The following is an 18,785-nucleotide window of genomic DNA, read 5'->3' as shown; positions in this document are numbered from 1 at the left end:
TCCACATCGTCGCTCCGCCCACATCGCCGCTCCGCCCACATCCTCGCACCGCCCACATCGTCGCTCCGCCCACATCGCACCGCCAACATCGTCGCTCCGCCCACATCGTCGCTCCGCCCACATCGTCGCTCCGCCCACATCGTCGCTCCGCCCACATCGTCGCTCCGCCCACATCGTTGACTTTCACCAGAGGAACTGAATTATTTTACGTCCGGAAGTGACGTAACGGAACCAAAATAATCCGCCGAGGTTTATTTCAGACTAATATGGCGGCGCCCTTGGTGTCGTGTGAAATCGGCTCTGAGGAACGATCGGAAGTTTTTGACGGAGAATCGCACGTCGATGCTGAGAGTGTCAAGGTAAACAGCTCGGCGGCGGAAAACGACGATGGAGAATTTAAGAAGCCTTCTGTGCCTTCTGTCGGCTCGAGCAGAGTTACTAGGCCTTACCTGACGGACGGTGACGGATCAGGAACACGAACAGTTTCAGCTGCGAGCAGAGACGAGGACGATGTGAGGAAAGGAGCGAAAACGTTCACTGCACCGCCAGCCTTGCCCTACAGAGAACCCTCATGGAGCTCCGTCCCGAACGGAGAATACTCGCTGGAGATGATCAAGGAAGGCGCCATAAGGGGCTCCAAGAAACTCGAGGGTCACAGTGTTCAGGTCGTGGGTCGTCTGGCGTGCTGCGACATTCAAATGGACCACCCCTCCGTGTCCCGCTACCACGCCGTGCTGCAGTTCGGAGACATCGACGACCAGGGCTCTGGTTGGGCGGTGTATGACTTGCAGAGCACTCACGGAACGTTTGTAAATAAGGAACGGCTGCCTGGTCGAAGCTACCGGCGCCTCCGGGTGGGGTACACGCTCAGGTTTGGGGGAAGTTCGAGGATGTTTGTTCTACAAGTACGTGTGGCAAGGATTGTCCGATACTTTGGGTTTCCGGGTCCGTCCGTCCGTTTACACGATAACTCAAGAAGCAAATTGTAGAATTTCATCAAACTTGGTAAAAAGGTAAAGCGAGACGGGGCAATTAAGTGATTAGATTTTGGGCCAAATGTGATAAAGGTCAAGGGTCAAAGGTCAAGGTCAAACTGAAATTTTACTGTTTACGCTCTAACTCAAATATTGTATATAATTTCATCAAACTTGGTAAAAAGGTAAAATTAGACAGGGCAATTAAGTGATTAGATTTTGGGCCAGATATGATAAAGGTCAAGGGTCAAATATGTCAATACTCAAGTGTTTGTGCGGGAGAGCGGAGGCATACCCGTCGACTGCGCACAGTCGAATTACTCAATTTTTTAAAATGAGGGTTGATAATTTTATTCGTAGCCTGGTGTTGGCTTAACATTGTAGGCTCTTGAGTTCAAGCCCCTGTCATACCCGTTGAATTAACACCATGTGGGTTGACTCAGCCTGCCATCTTCTTGAGGTCTGTGAAATGAGTACCGGCGTACTGGTAACGGGGCGCTGCATCAGCGGCACAGCCACACCACCAGAAAATGATGCAGCCAAGCAGCTACAGGCTGCGTACGAATAAATAAAATTTGTCATCATCGAGTAGACGCATCTAAATGCTACTTGGTCCGTCGGTAGGGTCATGATGCTGCAGGAAAACATGTACTGCGTCCACCATTCCCAACCGCCGTATCGACGATCGGTTTACTTATCTTCTGGTCAGGATGGAGTTTACTTATCTTCTGAATTAACATTCACATTCCTGTTATCCGATGAAATATAGTGGGTTGGGAATTTAGGCCAGGTAACCACCACAGAAGCCTTCCCTTTTTGAGCTGTGCCGGGGGATATTTGACATACCCAAGGTGTACGTACGAGGGACGAATGACGTGCAACAAGATGGAGCATCCCTTGTTTGCACTTCATCGAGATGGCAGTTTGAATCATTCACTTGTGCGAGAGAACAAATCCCTGGATATAACCCGGTTTACCATGAAGATCTTCAATCAAAGTATCAACATGGTCGAACCGACCATGCATAGCCATGGAGATCTGCCAAAAGCAAATTGAATGGCGTCCCATCCTGAGCGTGCACGTGCAGAGGAGTAGGTCAATTTGTTTGTCTGCCTGGATGAGAGTCAAACGAAATTGAAAATCATTCCAAACAGGAAACTTAGTTTCTCGGGATGTCATGAAGGACACAAACTGCAAGTACAAAGAACTAAAGTAACCTGGTACATAAGGTGGTGTCAAAGTTTAGCAGCACTTGGACAAAATGAGAAGCTATTTTACACCATCTAGATTCTAGACCAGTCGCTCCCAAACCTTTTTTTTTTTGTCCACGACCCAAAAGTTGAAATCGCATTTGCCTCGTGACCCAAATGGTACCGGTACCTACCATAACATTTGCCTGAGAAAATGCTTTCGCCATGAACCCCCCCCCCACCCTTTAAAAAACTGCGATTTGTGAGAAAGCGAACAAGCTACCAACGTGTGAATCAGGTGTATCGCTGTAGGATCAAGCGGCACGTAATCATCCGCAACTCATCGGAAGGACCTCATGACCCGAGTTTGGGGTTTGGGATCCCCTGATCTCGACCAATCAAATTTACTGCTCATGCTGTCAGTCTCAGCATTGGTGAATATCAAAATTTGGACAAAATTGTGGCTCAGGAAATGTATGTATTGATTTTGCTCGGAAACACAAAACAAGACTACAAAAGACTCTTCCCATGTCTTTGTTTTTTTTTCTTTTCCTCAAGACTGCATGGGCTCAGGTGTTCTATTAACTCTCGAGTTAAAATATATTTTAGTGAACAAAGATTAATTGAGGTGAACGATCTGTTTGAATGTGGCGACGTCTTCTTCCAATTTCATTGTTCTTGGTGTTTTGGGTTACCATGCGACCAGGGCCCTGAGACTGACCAAGAGGTGGAATGCGAGCTGAGTGTCACCGAGTTGAAAGCCCTGGGACGGCAACGCAAGGAAAAACTGGAAAGACTTGAACAGAAGATGCTGGGGGAAGATCCGGATGAAGAGGAAGGCCCTCACGATATTGCAAAATCTGCCCAAGAGGAGAATGCTACTTGCAACTGGGGCATGGGTATGTATGATGTCATATATGTATGTGTTCAAAGCACTGTGAAGGATTTGTGAAAGTTGTAAGATTTTTGTTTATTATATATTCCCATCATGCGGATCGGTGTCTGATGGGAGAGTCGGTGTAAACATTTGTATATCACGACATTGGTACTCATCACAAAACTTTCATTTTCTCTTCATCTTTCTTCATAACCTGGAGCAGATGATTATAATCCTGATGAAGACGGCGAGGAAGAGGAACAGTGTGATGAAAACCCGTTTGCTGTCGGTTTCCACGAAGAGAAGGAAGCCTATTATGTCAAGGATCCGAAGAAAGCTCTCCGGGAATTCTTTGAGAGAGAAGGTAAATCCCCGGGTTGCATTGTGGGTAACAGATTTTCTGAGTTGTCTTTGCATTCCGAGACAGCAAAAGTGGCCATTTACGATCAAACATGCACGGGGTGGAAGACGAGAAGAAGAATTGGTAAATAAATATTATTATACGGACCATAATTTAATCATTAACGACTTGCAACACCAAAACTTATTTTGTGGACTACTCGATGAAAAACTTCTTTTTTTTGTTTTACCCAATTATACTTTGGAATCATATTTATTGTTTTGCCAGCTTGTACACAATGAGACTGGACAAATATAGCTCGTAGTCGAGAGTGAAGTCTGAGTTACAATTTACTCTGGGCACATGGAAATATACCATCGGCAATACACAAGGGAAACGCAACGTTAACCGAGGAAATCGGAGCGGAGGGGGAACACAGCGTTACCGAGGAAATCAGAGCGGAAGTGAACACTGCATTAACCAAGGAAATCGGAGCGCAGGGGGAACACTGTGTTAACCGAGGAAATCGGAACGGAGGTGAACACTGCGTTAACCGAGGAAACCGGAGCAGAGGTGAACACTGCGTTAACCGAGGAAACTGGAGCGGAGGTGAACGCAGCGTTAACCAAGGAAATTGGAGCAGAGGTGAACACCGTTAACCGAGGAAACCGGAGTGGAGGTGAACGCTGTGTTAACCGAGGAAATCGGAACGGAGGTGAAGGCTGCATTAACCGAGGAAATCAGAGCGGAGGTGAACGCTGCGTTAACCGAGGAAATCGGAACTGAGGTGAAGGCTGCATCAACCGAGGAATTCGGAGCGGAGGTGAACGCTGCGTTAACCGAGGAAATCAGAGCGGAGGTGAACACTGTTAACCGAGGAAATCGGAACGGAGGTAAACGCTGCATTAACCGAGGAAATCGGAGCGGAGATGAACTCTGCGTTAACCAAGGAAATCGGAGCAAAGTTGAACTGAAGAAATCAGAGCAAGAGGAATTTTTTCACATCACGTGACCGCAAAGACTATCATCAAGTTACATTTGTAGACTTTGAGAAATCGCTCAATAAACTTTAAAGGTCCCATGACGCTCAAAAGTACTGAAATTGCATATATATATATATATATATATATATATATATATATATATATATATATATATATATATATATATATATATATATATATATATATCCTATAGGAGTTTTTCATCGTGATTTCTGATCTGACAATTTTTTTCACAATACTCGTTCTGTAAAATGTAAAATTAAAAAAACAAACCTCTTCCTGAACGCCCCTAAAAATTCTGCCGAAATCCACTGAAAGAGGCGTAACCCACATGACGTCATCTCCAGAACAACAAAGGCCGCACGCAAATTACTCAGGTTGGTGGTCTACGTGATTGTATTGGCTTCTTGTGTGTTTCCACATTCGATTGGTTGACTCAAATGCTTCGTTCATTTCTGCTTTAAAAAAATCAAACATTTGGTTTTGAATAATGGATGACATGGACTTTGATTTGTCTGGTAGCGACAGTGAGTGTGAGAGAAATGAAGAATTTTGGTCTGAATCAGATGGAGAATTGTCGGATAACGTAGTCGCGGGAGGTGAAGTTCAGGCAGCTGGAAATGGAATACGGCCTTACCAGTTCGAGCCCGAAGCAGGACAAGCAGAGGAAACTGGCGATGAAATTCCCGGCATTCATGATGATCGGGAGGACATCGAAGGAAGACTTGGCAATAACAACTGGTTGGACTAAATCCTATTCGTAATTCAATAATGTAAATTCTACTTGCATACTGCTCAATATGAGAAATATTTTAGTGAGTTGACGTGACCAGTGCAGCACAGCGGACATGTTGCACGGGCGAATGAATCGCAAGCAAGGCCAGCGCATGTCATCGGCCATATCTCTCCGTGCATAAAACGAAGCAATCTCACTGTCCGGATACAATGAAAACTTGTGTGCAGAACACACCTTGCGACACAATTGTCGAGAGTAGTCCGATAAATCTGACGTTCTGTTGCATTTTAATTTATTTTATTCCTACTGTCGTCATGTAGCGCCAGTAGAAAACAATGAATAAAAGCGAATAATAAAAGAAAGCTACAGCACATCAGATTTATCAGACTAGTCTAGACTCTAGAGTTGACAAGTAACTTGTATTAGCTTGCACACAATGTATAAATCAATGCGTAAGAGTCCCGAGGCTATGAGGCCGTGTAATAGGACAGATAAATTTGTCTTTCATAGTTTGGCCAACATATTTTTCCCTGTTCATTTATTACAGCATTTTGGCAAAATGTTAATGAATAGCAAGCCAATGGAAGCAGTACCTTCACTTTAGAATAAACCCATGTATGTCGAGTGCAGCCATACCTGGCTTGCACGTATGTGGAATCGTATCTATCCCAGCAGGCTGGTTTCAACGAATAATTCACTAAGCTGCAAAACGTGGATGCAGGTTTTTCACAGTTTGATTTTAAAATTATCTCCTTGTGCCTTGAAATGATGCAATATTAATCTTTCGTATTTTACTTGTATGTCCCTGTAAGTTTTTCTTTTTTTAATGGAAAGGTTCTACAGTCACATTTTATATTTTGTGGACATGGTATAGCCCTTTATTGTGCATACATGTATTGGATTTGTACACGACCACGACAAGGTAGTACTGTAAAGGGATAAATAATTGCCTCGTGATTGTTGTGCATACACGGCTCAGAAGCAGAATTTCTTTTCTGCGAAACAATCACAGGAATTAAGACGATCAGTGAGATAGCAAACACATGTGCACAATGCATTTGTACGTACTTTATACGGCACGCGACATCTAATCAATCCACTTTGTGCGATTCGCGTTCTGGAGATGTCGTCAACGATCACGTGACCTGCAGCTCGCTGAACTCAACTTTTTTGAGGGGCGGGGCATAGCAAGTTGTGAAAAGCACTACAAATGTTCGAAATATTGGTCTAATTATCCCATTGTTGATTTTAAAAAAGAAACATGGGTGATTTCTTCACTCGGAAGGTCAAGTTAATATATAAATAACCAGAAACTTTTGAGTGTCATAGGACCTTTAATGAATGGGAAATAAAGGCTGGTTTTTGGCGTCATGGTTGAGGTGGCTGGCTTAAGATCTTAGGGTCTTGAGTTTCAGCTCCTCTTGTGCCGTTGAAATAACACCAGTTGGGTTGACTCAGCCCGTCATCCTTCCGAGGTCAGGAAAATGAGTACTAGCTTTCTGCCAACAAGGGCACTGCATCAGCGGCACAGCTACTCCTCCAGAAGAAATGATGCAAACAGCAGCCACAGGCTGCATACGAAACAATAACAACAAGAGGAAATGTATTACAATGTCCAAAACGACGGATTCAACAAATAAAACGGTGGATAATTTAATCTGACAGCCCCGACCCCACGAACAATGCAGAACAAGGGAAATAACCCCCGAGGCCAAACAACACGCCATACAGCAGAGCCCGGATCACCATGTGCAGGATATAAATATGAGATTTTATTTACTCCCACACTACTAAAGTCGAATAAATTCACATTTTGCATTATCAAAGTGGGTGTAAGCAATGATTCCATCTCATTGGGCGAGAAAATGTTGATTTATCACTCTTCATCATTAACACCCGTTTTTGCTCTCAGGGATGGATTTGGAGTACGATGTCGAAGAGAAGGGACCGGCGTCTTGGTTGTGCAAAGTCAGGTTCGTCTTGCTCTTTCATTAAAGATCGTGTTACCGGCCCGAAACAGGGTATCATGGCTGAGCATCTCATTGAAACTGCGACAAACAAATCTTTACAAGAAATATTTTCCTTGAAACATGATCATTAGAACGTTGTTTTTTTGGTATACACAGTCAAGGCTCATGGAATAGTTAGAACTTGTACACTGAATGGATCAGGTCTTAGCAGGACAAAATGAACAGTAGAGAGAGGGAGGGGGAAACACCAATGGCAGAGTTGAAGACCAAGATCGAGGTAGACTTGGACAAACAATGGGAGTGGGTAATTGGGGGCAGGAGAGGATGCCTGGAGAGGCAGGAGAGGAGAGGATTTACCTCCGCTCTGACATAGGGTGGACAAGATGGATACAGAAGGAAACGCTCAGGATGAAAAACTGGAAGTTTGGAAGGAGGAATTGAGGTGGGGTTGGGGGAAGTTAACGAGGGTAGAAGAGTTTATGGTTTTGGATTTATCTAAAGATGCCAATGTGATGATACACATGCTTATTGTCAAGGTGGCCGAAGTATATGAAACATTTCTGTTTGAAAGCATACATTTGTCCTAAGAGCAGTCAGACTTCCCATGTATCATGTCTTTTGCACTACTCATGATAATAGGCTGTACAGAGAGAATGGTGTGTTGGCGTTTTCTAACAACTTGACTGCTCCAGGTCTGACAGCATTCTGAACGTGATTGTACAAAATAAAGTTAGTATATATATATGTATATATATATATATATATATATATATATATATATATATATATATATATATATATATATATATATATATATATATATATATATATATATATATATATATATATATATATATATTGTCCTTCTCTGTTGATACTTGCATGCAGGCTTCAGATGGAGAACTCAAATGGCCAAGAGTTGGTGGCTGAGGCAGCAGGTACCGGGCGGAAGAAGGAGGTGGTGGCCCAGTGCGCGCTTGAAGCATGCCGTATGCTGGATGCTAATGGGCTGCTTCGGCAAGAGGCTGGTAATGTAGAACATGCATACTGCAATGGCTCATGCATGATAAATCGTGTAGCATCCACATTTCATGTTTGCACTTCGCTAATATGCTAAAGGGCTGGCAGGATAGCCTAGAGGCGCACACACTAACCTCTGAGCTGTCTAGCTGGGATTTGAATCCTGACCCAGCTGTAAACTGTCATCCCAGTGTTTCATTGGCAGGGTGATTCATCAATGTGTGTGCTGTCCCTCAGTTGGATGTTAAACTGGGTGTTCTGCGGACATTTGTTGGTGGATGTTAAAGATCCCACAGTGTCCTTCATGAAGAGTAGGCGAGCTATCGCTGGCATCCTGAACAAATTGCAAATTCCTGCCATAACTACTGCTGGGAAGGAAATGACAAACTATCCAGTAAAACACTTGCCAAGAAATTGCTTCAGTAGCATGGACACACTGTAACAGAGTTTGGAATGTCAGAATTGGAACCAGTGTGCTAAATGAAACTGTGATAAATATTGCTTTGAGAGAACCCTTTTATGAATAAATATATATTTATACTGGAAAATAGGACCCGTCTCTTTGCTGTGATGGCTAATCAACAGGGCAAGAAGAAAAAGGATTCCTGGGAGTGCGGGGATAACCAGCGTCGCAAGTTGGCATTTGCAGTTTCGCCAAGTGTGCCCGTGTACCCGTGTTAAAAAAGCAAAAACAAAACATTTTCATCACAAAACTTCTTGGGAGTTTCCTGAATCAACCGTAGTTGGATTTATTGAAATCCGTTAATCCGTTCTCAAGTTATAACATGACAGACAAACAGACAGGCCAAATATATATATATATATATATATATATATATATATATATATATATATATATATATATATATATATATATATATATATTTAAGATTTTCATGGTTTCAGTTTGGAAAATATAGTTTTGTTTTTTATTTGTAACAAATTATTTTGCAGTTAAAAAACCACTAACATTTCTGAGGCTTGTTCTGGTACCGATTGGAGTTGGCTGTATGGTTGTGATTAAAGATCGTCCTTTATCCAGTAGTTGGTGTGGGTTTGATTCCCATAGCTACTCACTATTGCTAACCCTCACTGGGCTGGCAGGATAGGCTAGGGCTCAGGGGGTTGACAATTTTCACGGGCCGACCACATAATAATTTTGGTGTGTCGTCGCAGGCCACATACTGCGTCTGTTTTGGAATAAAATTACCTCACCATCGAAATTATTTTCGAATTCATGATGTGTGAGTAGTTAGTACCATTAAAGTTTGATGTGTTAAGACATTTTTGCATGATAATCACAGCCAAGTGACAGTGAGTTTGTATGTCAGATTGTCCAAATGTCTGTTAAAGTAAAAGTTAAACGAGAACGGCACTCTTCGACGTCTCAACGTCGACATGTAGGCCTCCACCCACATTATTACATCATTATAATACTTGTACCAAGTTTTATTTAAATCCCTTCAGTTGTTCTCAAATATCACATTTTTACCTGACATAACCTTTGACCTCTTGACCCCATAATCTAATCAGTTTATGTATACATCATTATCCATACTTGTACCAAGTTTGACTTGGATCCCTTCAGCCGTTCTTAAGTTATCGCGGTAACGAAAACCCATCATGGACTCTGACCTTTGACCTTTGACCTCAATGCCACCATCTAATCAGTTTATCTTTGCATCATACTGTATACTTATACCAAGTTTGGTCAAAATCCCATCACTTGTTCACAAGTTAGCACGGTAGCATAATTTTTTTTTTACCTCACATGACCTCTGACATTTGACCTTTTGACCCCAAAATCTAATCAGTTCATCTTTACCTCATTATACATACTTGTACCAAGCTTGATTTAAATCCCTTACACTGTTCTCAAGTATCACATTTTTACCTTGCATGACCTCTGACCTCTTGACCCCAAAATCTAATCCTGTTCATCTTTACCTCATTATACATACTTGTATCAAGTTTGGTCAAAGTGCAGTCACTGGTTCACAAGTTAGCACGGTAACAGCATTTTTACCTTGCATGATCTGACCTTTGATCTTTGACCTCTTGCCTCCAAAATCGAATCGATTCATCTTTACATCATTATACATCACTTATACCAATTTTGACTTGGATTCCTTTCACCGTTCTTGACTTATCGTGTTACCAAAAAGTTATTGCAGGGACGGACAGCCGGACGGACAACCTGAAAACCTCATGCCTCCGGCGACTTGGTCAACGGAGGCATAAAAAATTATTTTGCAACGTAGTCTTTAAATATGTCTGTCAATACGACAAAATGGAGAAAAATTAATTAAAGCTCCACTTGATCCCCCTCATGGGTTCACGGGTCTGAAGACGACAAACTAAAATAAAAAAACACAAAACTATAAACTGAATTAAATATCCCCATCGGGAAAACTAAATAAAAAGTAATCCTTTTCAAGAACTTTGTTCTGTTTTTTTTTTTCAGTCGAGCAACCATCTCGTGCGATTGTGTCACTTTCTCTTCATCAGACATGTTATTGTATTTGGCTGCATGTTTGCTCTCGAAATGTCGGTTCAAGATGTATTCTTTGAACACGGTGACACTTTCTTTGCAAACCAAACGCACAGAAGAAAACCCTGCTGCATCCGTAAATAAGTATGTTGAAGTCCACTCCTTGTTAAACACTCGGCATTCAGCATCTACGTTTCTCTTCTTCGATAAACTCAGGTTTGTATCCCACCTGTGAAGTGCAACAAATGTGAAACTGCAAAACTGAAAACTATACAAAAAGCTAATTTTAGCATAGCTCCCGTGCGAAACCATTGGCTGCTGTGATTAGCATCATAACCATTGCGATCAATCATAGGCCCATACCCTGCACGCAGAAATTGCATTGTTTTCCTGCTGTACAACGTTCGCCGATATTATCATCGTTTTATGACCATTTCCATGCTTGCCTGTGTAAGCCGTGGTTCACCGAATGGCTGCTTTCCAGGCTGCACGATCCCTTGCTCGCCCTCTTGTTAGGCCTTTAACTTTAAGATCGTCTCTCAGCAACACATCCCATGTTTTCCTCGGACGGCCCCCAGCTCTCCTTCCATTCACATTCATATTTATACACCTCTTCGCACAACTACCCGACCACATCCTTTCCACATGTCCGAACCATCTCAACCTATCCCTACGCATAACCTCGCTAATGCTTTCTATACCTAACCTATCTCTTAATATAATTCCACATTCGATTTCCTATCCTTCAGGGTCACATCACACATCCACCTCACCATTCTCATTTCATTTCGTTCATACCTCCGTTCATCCTCCTTTTTGATCACCCATGTTTCACTGCCATACAACATCACGCTTCGAACGCAAGCTGCATAAAGTTTTCCCTTTAATTGCAGGCAGTTCCCTTTTGATCTCAATCAGGGTAACAGCTCCCTAAACTTCCTCCAGCCACTTCTAATTCTTGCATTCACTGCTGCTTCCACACCACCACCTGCACCAATCATATCACCAAGGTAACACAATTTATCGACACATTCCAGAGATATATCCCCATAAACTAACCTTTCCATTCCAACTGGTGGCACTTGTTTACCTGCGCAAACAGCACATTTGAAGACAGCTACCACCTGCAGTCTACCTTGATGCCACTACACCTCTTGTGCACCCAGCACTTGCAGGATTTACACAATATTGAATTGCTACTTACATCTTTTCTACAGACAGCACAGGGCCACCTCCCTCTTTTCTCCACACTTCCTTCTCCCGCACCACTGATTAGTACTTTCGTTTTCCCTCATAATCACTTTCAGTCCTCTGGCCTCCATACCCTCCTTTCCCACTGTATATTTACCCATTACCTCTTCCACACTGTCGGCTATCAGCACCAGGTCATCAGCATATAAGAGTTCCCAAGGTGAGCCTCCTCTAAATTCCTGTGATATAGATAGCCTCAAGAACCATGATGAACAGGATTGGACTCAAGACTGACCCCTGATGAACACGCACTTCAAAATCCTCACTCTGCACTCCATTTACCCTCATAGAGGTTTTTGGGCCATCATACATTGTCATGACTTCCATAACTAACCAATCCACCACACGTAACTTTCTCATGGACCATTGCACCACTTCCTGATGAACCCTATTGATCGCCTTCTCCAAATCCACAAATATAAAGTGGTTGTTTATTCTTCCTCAGATATTTTTCCTGTAATTGTCGAATTATATAAATTGCCAACTATCGTGCCCCTTCCTGGCATGAAACCAATTTGCATTTCATGTGTATTTACACTCTGTTGGGTCGCCGAAATAGGTGACCCTTATTGTCAGTAATTCTGTCTGTTTGTTATCTTGCCAAAACGAAGTTTTTGCAAGATATGTTAGTCAGCTTGTATGTTTTTTTTTGTTTGTTTGTTTGTTTGTTTGTTTGTTTGTTTGTTTGTCTATAATCATGTATAAAAAATTCTGCAGAGCACAGTTATCATCGGAAATTTTTTTAACTTCGCATATCGGAGGCCTATAGAGGTCCCTTTCAGTGCACAAAATTTTGAAGGTCAAGGTCAAAGGTCAAGGTCACTTTGGCGCAAATCAGGGGAGTCGACGAAACCCTTATTTTTGGAGTAATTTTGATCGGATCGTCTTCAAACTTCATGGGAATATAGTTCATGGTCTAGCGCTCAGTTGATAAATTTTTGGTGGCGATTGGCCTTGACCTTCATATGATTTTTTTTTTTTGTTGTTTTTTTTTTTGGTCTGTAATCACGTATAAATCACTCTGCAGAGCACAGTTATCATTGGAAATTTTTGAAACTTCGCATATCAGAGGCCTATAGAGGTCCCTTTCAGCGCATAAAATTTTGAAGGTCAAGGTCAAAGGTCAAGGTCACTTTGTCGCAAATCAGGGGAGTCGACGAAACCCTTATTTTTTGAGTAATTTTGATCGGATCGTCTTCAAACTTCATGGGAATATAGTTCATGGTCTGGCGCTCAGCTGATTAATTTTTGGTGGCGATTGGCCTTGACCTTCATGGTTAGTGCCTCAGGTCAAACATATTTGACACCAAGGTCAAATTTTCAAGTTTTAGGAACCATATCGTGTAGTACCTCAAATTGAACACCTCGTTGAGTGCTTTCTAGATATGTCAAGCTTGAGACATTATGACGTCATTTGGTGACGTTATGAGGCAAAAGCTTATTTTTCATGGTTACTCTGTAGAACGATTCTCATCGGAATCTCTCGTAGGCAGATATTCCTCAAGGAGTCGCTCCTGGTGGATAGCAGCTCTGTTCACCTCAGTGTGACCTTAAAAAAGTCACACGTGGTCACCTTTTGGCAAGATACGGGTCACCCTGCGGGTGACATTGGTTTATTTGGATGTTTGTTCGTTTGTCATCAGCATAATTGGGAGTAGACATGGGCGGATTTTGACCAAACTCTGGTGGTAGGTACATCTTATGACCGAGTGCTTTGGAAATTGTGATGGTTGCTTGGGACGCTTTGGTTCCCTAGCAACAACCAAAAAACCTTCAAAATCGGTACCGTTCACGCAAAATCAATTCCGAAAGCCATTATCCCACGTAGGGTTATGAAATTTGGCACGAATGATCTACAGGTGATGCTCTATCAAATATATTCCGTTTTTTGTGATATATGGAATACTTTACCCGCAGCGCCCCCTACAATTAGGGTATGCGCGGAAATTGGCGAAGATTGAAGGCCCCCTAGCGACCAGGTGAGTGCATCGATACGAATGAAACTTTGCAGGTTCATGGTACTCAATGAGTACTACAACTTTGCTTCAGGACATATTGACCGATTTCGCTTAGGTCAGGGGTCAAAGGTCAATTAGTGCAAAAATCGATAATATGCAAGAGCTGGAGGTGCCTTCGCGCCAAATGCTACTCCTCCTCGGGTTATGGTCGGATGGTCATGAAAATTCACACTAATCGTCTGTAATACAATGTGCACAAACGATCGAGCCGGATTTTCGATTTAGATCTTTGTTCACCTACAGCACCCCCTCAAACTTTGGGGATATCCGATTTCAAACCGCATTTTCGGTACTTTTGATTCAAATGGATACCGAGTAGTTATCAGGAGATGGAACTGGATGAGATTTGATATGCATAATCTTAAGGTGATTCCCTATCCGCAATATGACATCCATTTTGCTCTATATCTTATAGTTTCCATGCTCGGCGACCCATCGCCACCTACCGGCTTGTCTTATCAATGTATCCATAACTCTCTCTACCACTTTCATTCCATGGTCCAGCAGCTTCAGACCCCGATAGTTGCTCTGAACTCAGGCATCACCATTCCCTTTTTAAATATTCACCATTACACTTCAACCAATCATCTGGGACAGATGTCTCCCTTGTAATTGCATTTATCAATTTAGTGATTAAATTCATTCCAATATCACTAGATGCCTTCAGCATCTCTGTGGCACTACCAGTGCTGCTCACCGCTTTACCACTCTTCATCTCATCGATGGCTTTCTTCACCCATTCATTCTTTATCTCAGGTGGTCGGCCCTGCACCGGCTCTACTGCCTCCAGAATATCCCTGTTCCAAGGGAACTCCTCATTTAGCAGGTGTTCATAGTAACTCTTCCAAGCATTTCTAATCTCCCCATGGTCAACCAATATATTTTCCATGTCATCCTTTACACATTGTTCTCCTATGAGATCCTTATTTTGACTGATCATTTGCTTTGCTATCCTTAATATCTCCCCTCTACTATCTGTATTATTTATCACATCTGAAAGTGAATCCTGCACTAATTTTTTGGCCTTGTAAACTTCCCTTCTTGACCTACGTTTAGCCATGAAGTATTCCTCCTTATCCCTCCCTTTTTCCAAATCCTAAACAGTTTTCTTTTTTCTTGAAATCGCCATATCCACCTCATTATTCCACCACCATGTAGCCTCATGTCGAGCTGGGCCCTTCGACCAGCCAAATGTCTTTTCAGTAGCACACAGCAGCCCATCTTTTAAACAGTTCCAACAACTCTCTACATCCTCTCCTACCATAGGGTTTCCAAGATTCATTTCCAGAAGTTCCCTCTAGAAATGTTCTTTTACATTCTGATCTCCAAGTTTCCATGCTCTTCTCCTTGGGATGTAAGGTTTCCTCTTTTGCCTGCTCCAACTTCACCTTCCATCACACACTAGTAGCCAATGTTGTGAGGTACATTCTTCTCCACCTTTTGTTTTCCCATCCTTAACCAACTTCCTCTCTCATCACCTAACTAGAAAGTAGTCTATCTGGCTCCTTATACCTCCTGGCTCATAAGTGATCAGTCTGCTCGGCCTTTTCTTTAACATTGTGTGCAGACGACCATATCTAAAGCATCCCCAAACTCATGTATTCTTACACCTTCAGTGTTTCTAACATCCAAAACCTGAACCATCATGCACACCCTCATATCCTTCTGCTAACTCTCCGACATGTCCATCCAAGTCTCCTCCCATCACAACAACTTCTCTCCCGCTTATTCCTGAAACAACATGCACACGTGTGTCCCAAAACTCATCCTCCTCCTCACTTAATCCTATCTGTGGGGTGTATGTTGATACAATTGTTAATATACTCTTATCAAACAACACCTTTAGGACTATAACTCTTGCATTTACCCTCCTAACCTCCAACACCTTCTCCACCCACTTCTCAGCCACCATAATCCCAACACCACCAGTTCCATTCACAACCTATCCAAAATAATTTGTACCCATCATTTATACCTGTGACTATTCTTGCAGCACCTCCCCTCCACCTTGTTTCTTGCACACAACATACATCCACTCTTCTGTGGCTCAAAGTTTCCGCTATCTCACCGGCTCTACCACGCAAAGTACCAACATTCAGACGAGCAACTGTAACACCTATGTTGTCATGCCAAGTGGGTGCTTTATGCATGGAAGGTTTGCTTTCATTTGTTATTTGTACAGCCATATATTTCTATACAAAGGGGTGCTGTTAAGGGATAAAGTAAATTTAAAGTTCCCCAAATGTTATTGCTTTGAATATGTTTAAATAACCATTTTGATCAAAACGAAATGATCTGGTTCTTGTTTCAAGGGCAGAAGAATATAGTCTTGTCTGGGAGTCATGGCAGGCCTGACGGAGGCAATTTCTGGGCTGTATTTTGCCCACCTGTGCTCTTGAGGTATACACACTCACCTCTGAGTGCGTTCGAATATTGGCTCAAACGCACTCAGAGGTGAGTGTGTATACCTCGGCTATAAACTTATCATCTTAGTGTTTCGCATACAGAGCGAGTCATCAATGTGTGTGCCGTCCCTCCGATGGACGTTAAACTGGGCGTCCCATTTGCTGCCATAAGTTGATGGTTGATGTTAAAGATCCCATGGTGTCCTTCAGGAAGAGTGGGCGAGTTTTGTACAAAAACTACGGATAGCACCATGAACAAATTACAAATTCCTGCGCTAACCAGCAGAGGGCACTGCATTAGCGGCACAGCCATGCCCTCAGCCATTGATGCTACCCATAGTCATGTACTGCATACGAACGAAGAAGCAGCTAATCTTCACCTGGCAAACATGGTGATTCTGTAAAACACCCCTCAAGATTATTTGTGGGAGACATTTGTCTTACAGTGGACTGAAATCGGCTGGTTTATGTTTATTAACTTATCGATGTGTGGCAATTATTCAACATGAGGAGGAAATGGTTAAAGTAAGTTTGACTGATAATTCCAATGAAAGTTTCTTTGTTTCCACAAGTTTTATCTCAGATTCTCAGAGAATGTCCTGGCTTGCAGATGGTTTCCTATTGTTAAGCCAATTCTATATCCATAATGTGGATGGCAAATTTTTTTTTTCAGGTTTGATTGAAGTAACAAAATCTCAAATATCAGCGATGGGACCTTCAGCTATAGCACAAATAACTGTGAGGGTCAAGTTTTGTTACTGAATAACCTTTTTGTATCTGATGTGCATATTTCCAGGTGATGGATTAGAGTTCTCATTGTTGCAGGATAAACAATCCTTTTTGTTCCATACTTTGCCTTAGTCCCCATTTTATTGTACTAAAATAGCATAAAAGATTTGGACAAGACAATTTCTGCAAGTCTAATAACGTACAAGACAAGCCGTGTTATTCCCGAAAATGTACGTCCTGCTTAGGTGGCCGGAAGAGGAAAGAGAGAAATTGGGAGGAAGCAGATTTCTATGACAGCGATGAAGACACGTTCCTGGATCGCACGGGCGCTGTGGAGCACAAGCGGTTGCAAAGGATGCGAAAGGCGGGAAAGGTCCACGAGAAAACCGACACCTACGCGTCTCTGGTGCGAAATGGACCGTCCGGGAGGCAAACTCAAGTGAAAGGGGTGCTGTAAAGTGAAAATTATATATCCAGGTTCAGTTGCTATGGTTACGGTACTACCAGTGATGCATTGTTAATTGGAAATAGTCATCAATAATGTCTTTCACAAACTTTTTTTGATACATCAAGACTTGGACTTTGGCCCAAGTCTTTCACGAACTGGCTAAACAGGCCTGACGTTTCATTAAGTAGTTGGAAGAGGAATTTGGCCATGGTGCCGGCGATAGCTCACATTATCTTTGTGAAGGACGAGCGTCCACCAACTAATGCCGGCAGACAGGACGCTCAGTTTAACATCCGTCCGAGGAATGGCGCACATTGATGAATCACCCTGCCTGTGAAACACTGGGATGACAGTTTATAGCTGCGTCGGGATTCAAAGCCAGGCTACATAGCTCAGAGGTGAGTGTGCATACCTTGAGGTCTCTCGGACAACCTCTCAGCCCTGGGTCTAGGTCAACTGCAACTTGTCAAGCTGGAGTTCATAGAACATCTTACCCCACACACTTTTCAAGTATTATAATTCAATTGAAATAAAATAATGATTTTAAAGGTTGTACGAAAAAAATTCCAGAAGTTTAGTGCCGTCGGTGCAGTGTCTTATATATCACCTTATTTAACATGTCGTACTGCAAAACTGGAGGTTTTTGGAAGCGTAAAAAAGGGGATTTGTGTTCTATAGTGTTCGAGTCTATAATTAAATTGAAATGAAATAAAGATTTTAAAAGTTGGATAAAAAAAAAAATTGCAGAAGTTTATCGCCATTGATGCAGCATCCTTCACACCACCGTATCTAACACGTTACATTAGTTATTTGTGCCTGTCGTTTGTGTTCTTTATGACGTCCTTAAAAACTGTAAGTTTCCTGTTTGGAATGATTTTCAATTTTGTTTCACTGCCAGACAGGCAGACAGAGTAAAGAGATTGTCTCACTCCTCTCTTCGCATGTGAGATCGAGAGAAATTCAGAGCCAAAGGATTGTTAAACTACAGATTTGTTTTCTGATTCGTGATTAAAATATAACTTTCAATTGAAATCAAGTTAATCTTCGATCATAAACTAACGTTTGAAGATAGCCAGACAGACAGTGAACCAATTTCTTGACCCCACTTTTTGCTTCACATGCGTGGAGTAATCATGCAAAGTTTAAACATGGTAACAATTTTTCGACCTGAATAATTATTTGGTTGCTGTTGAATATTCTTTTCAGGTCCTAAAGTTGAAGGATGTGGACAAAGAGTTGTGTTCTACTGAGGAGCAACTCAAGTTGTCGCAAAAAGGTTAGTTTCTTAAACGGAAAGTGCACAAAGTGGTTTGGTAAGCTGACACTTTTGAG

General features: G+C 42.3%; 1 protein-coding gene across 6 annotated transcripts in view; it reads left to right on the top strand.

Moving 5' to 3' along the window:
• Window positions 1-206: 206 nt before the first annotated feature.
• Window positions 207-18,785, top strand: part of SLC4A1AP (solute carrier family 4 member 1 adaptor protein) — a 45,201-nt gene continuing 26,622 nt past the window's right edge. Inside the window, exons 1-7 of one of the 6 annotated variants that reach the window (XM_085851226.1) lie at window positions 209-359; window positions 2,871-3,063; window positions 3,262-3,405; window positions 7,034-7,094; window positions 7,980-8,119; window positions 17,251-17,411; window positions 18,660-18,729. In XM_085851226.1, the coding sequence (XP_085707352.1) occupies window positions 267-359; window positions 2,871-3,063; window positions 3,262-3,405; window positions 7,034-7,094; window positions 7,980-8,119; window positions 17,251-17,411; window positions 18,660-18,729 (862 nt within the window). In that variant the 5' untranslated portion in view covers window positions 209-266. Of the gene's footprint in view, window positions 906-2,870; window positions 3,064-3,261; window positions 3,406-7,033; window positions 7,095-7,979; window positions 8,120-17,250; window positions 17,412-18,659; window positions 18,730-18,785 lie in introns of all 6 variants that reach the window. The other 5 variants (XM_085851220.1, XM_085851221.1, XM_085851223.1 and 2 more) reach the window with 5 other exon arrangements.

This window comes from Eptatretus burgeri, chromosome 13 (genome assembly GCF_056783735.1).
Source record: "Eptatretus burgeri isolate ZD-2024b chromosome 13, Ebu_testis_v1, whole genome shotgun sequence".
Lineage (NCBI taxonomy): Eukaryota > Metazoa > Chordata > Myxini > Myxiniformes > Myxinidae > Eptatretus > Eptatretus burgeri.
This window is presented reverse-complemented; position numbering and strand designations above follow the sequence as displayed.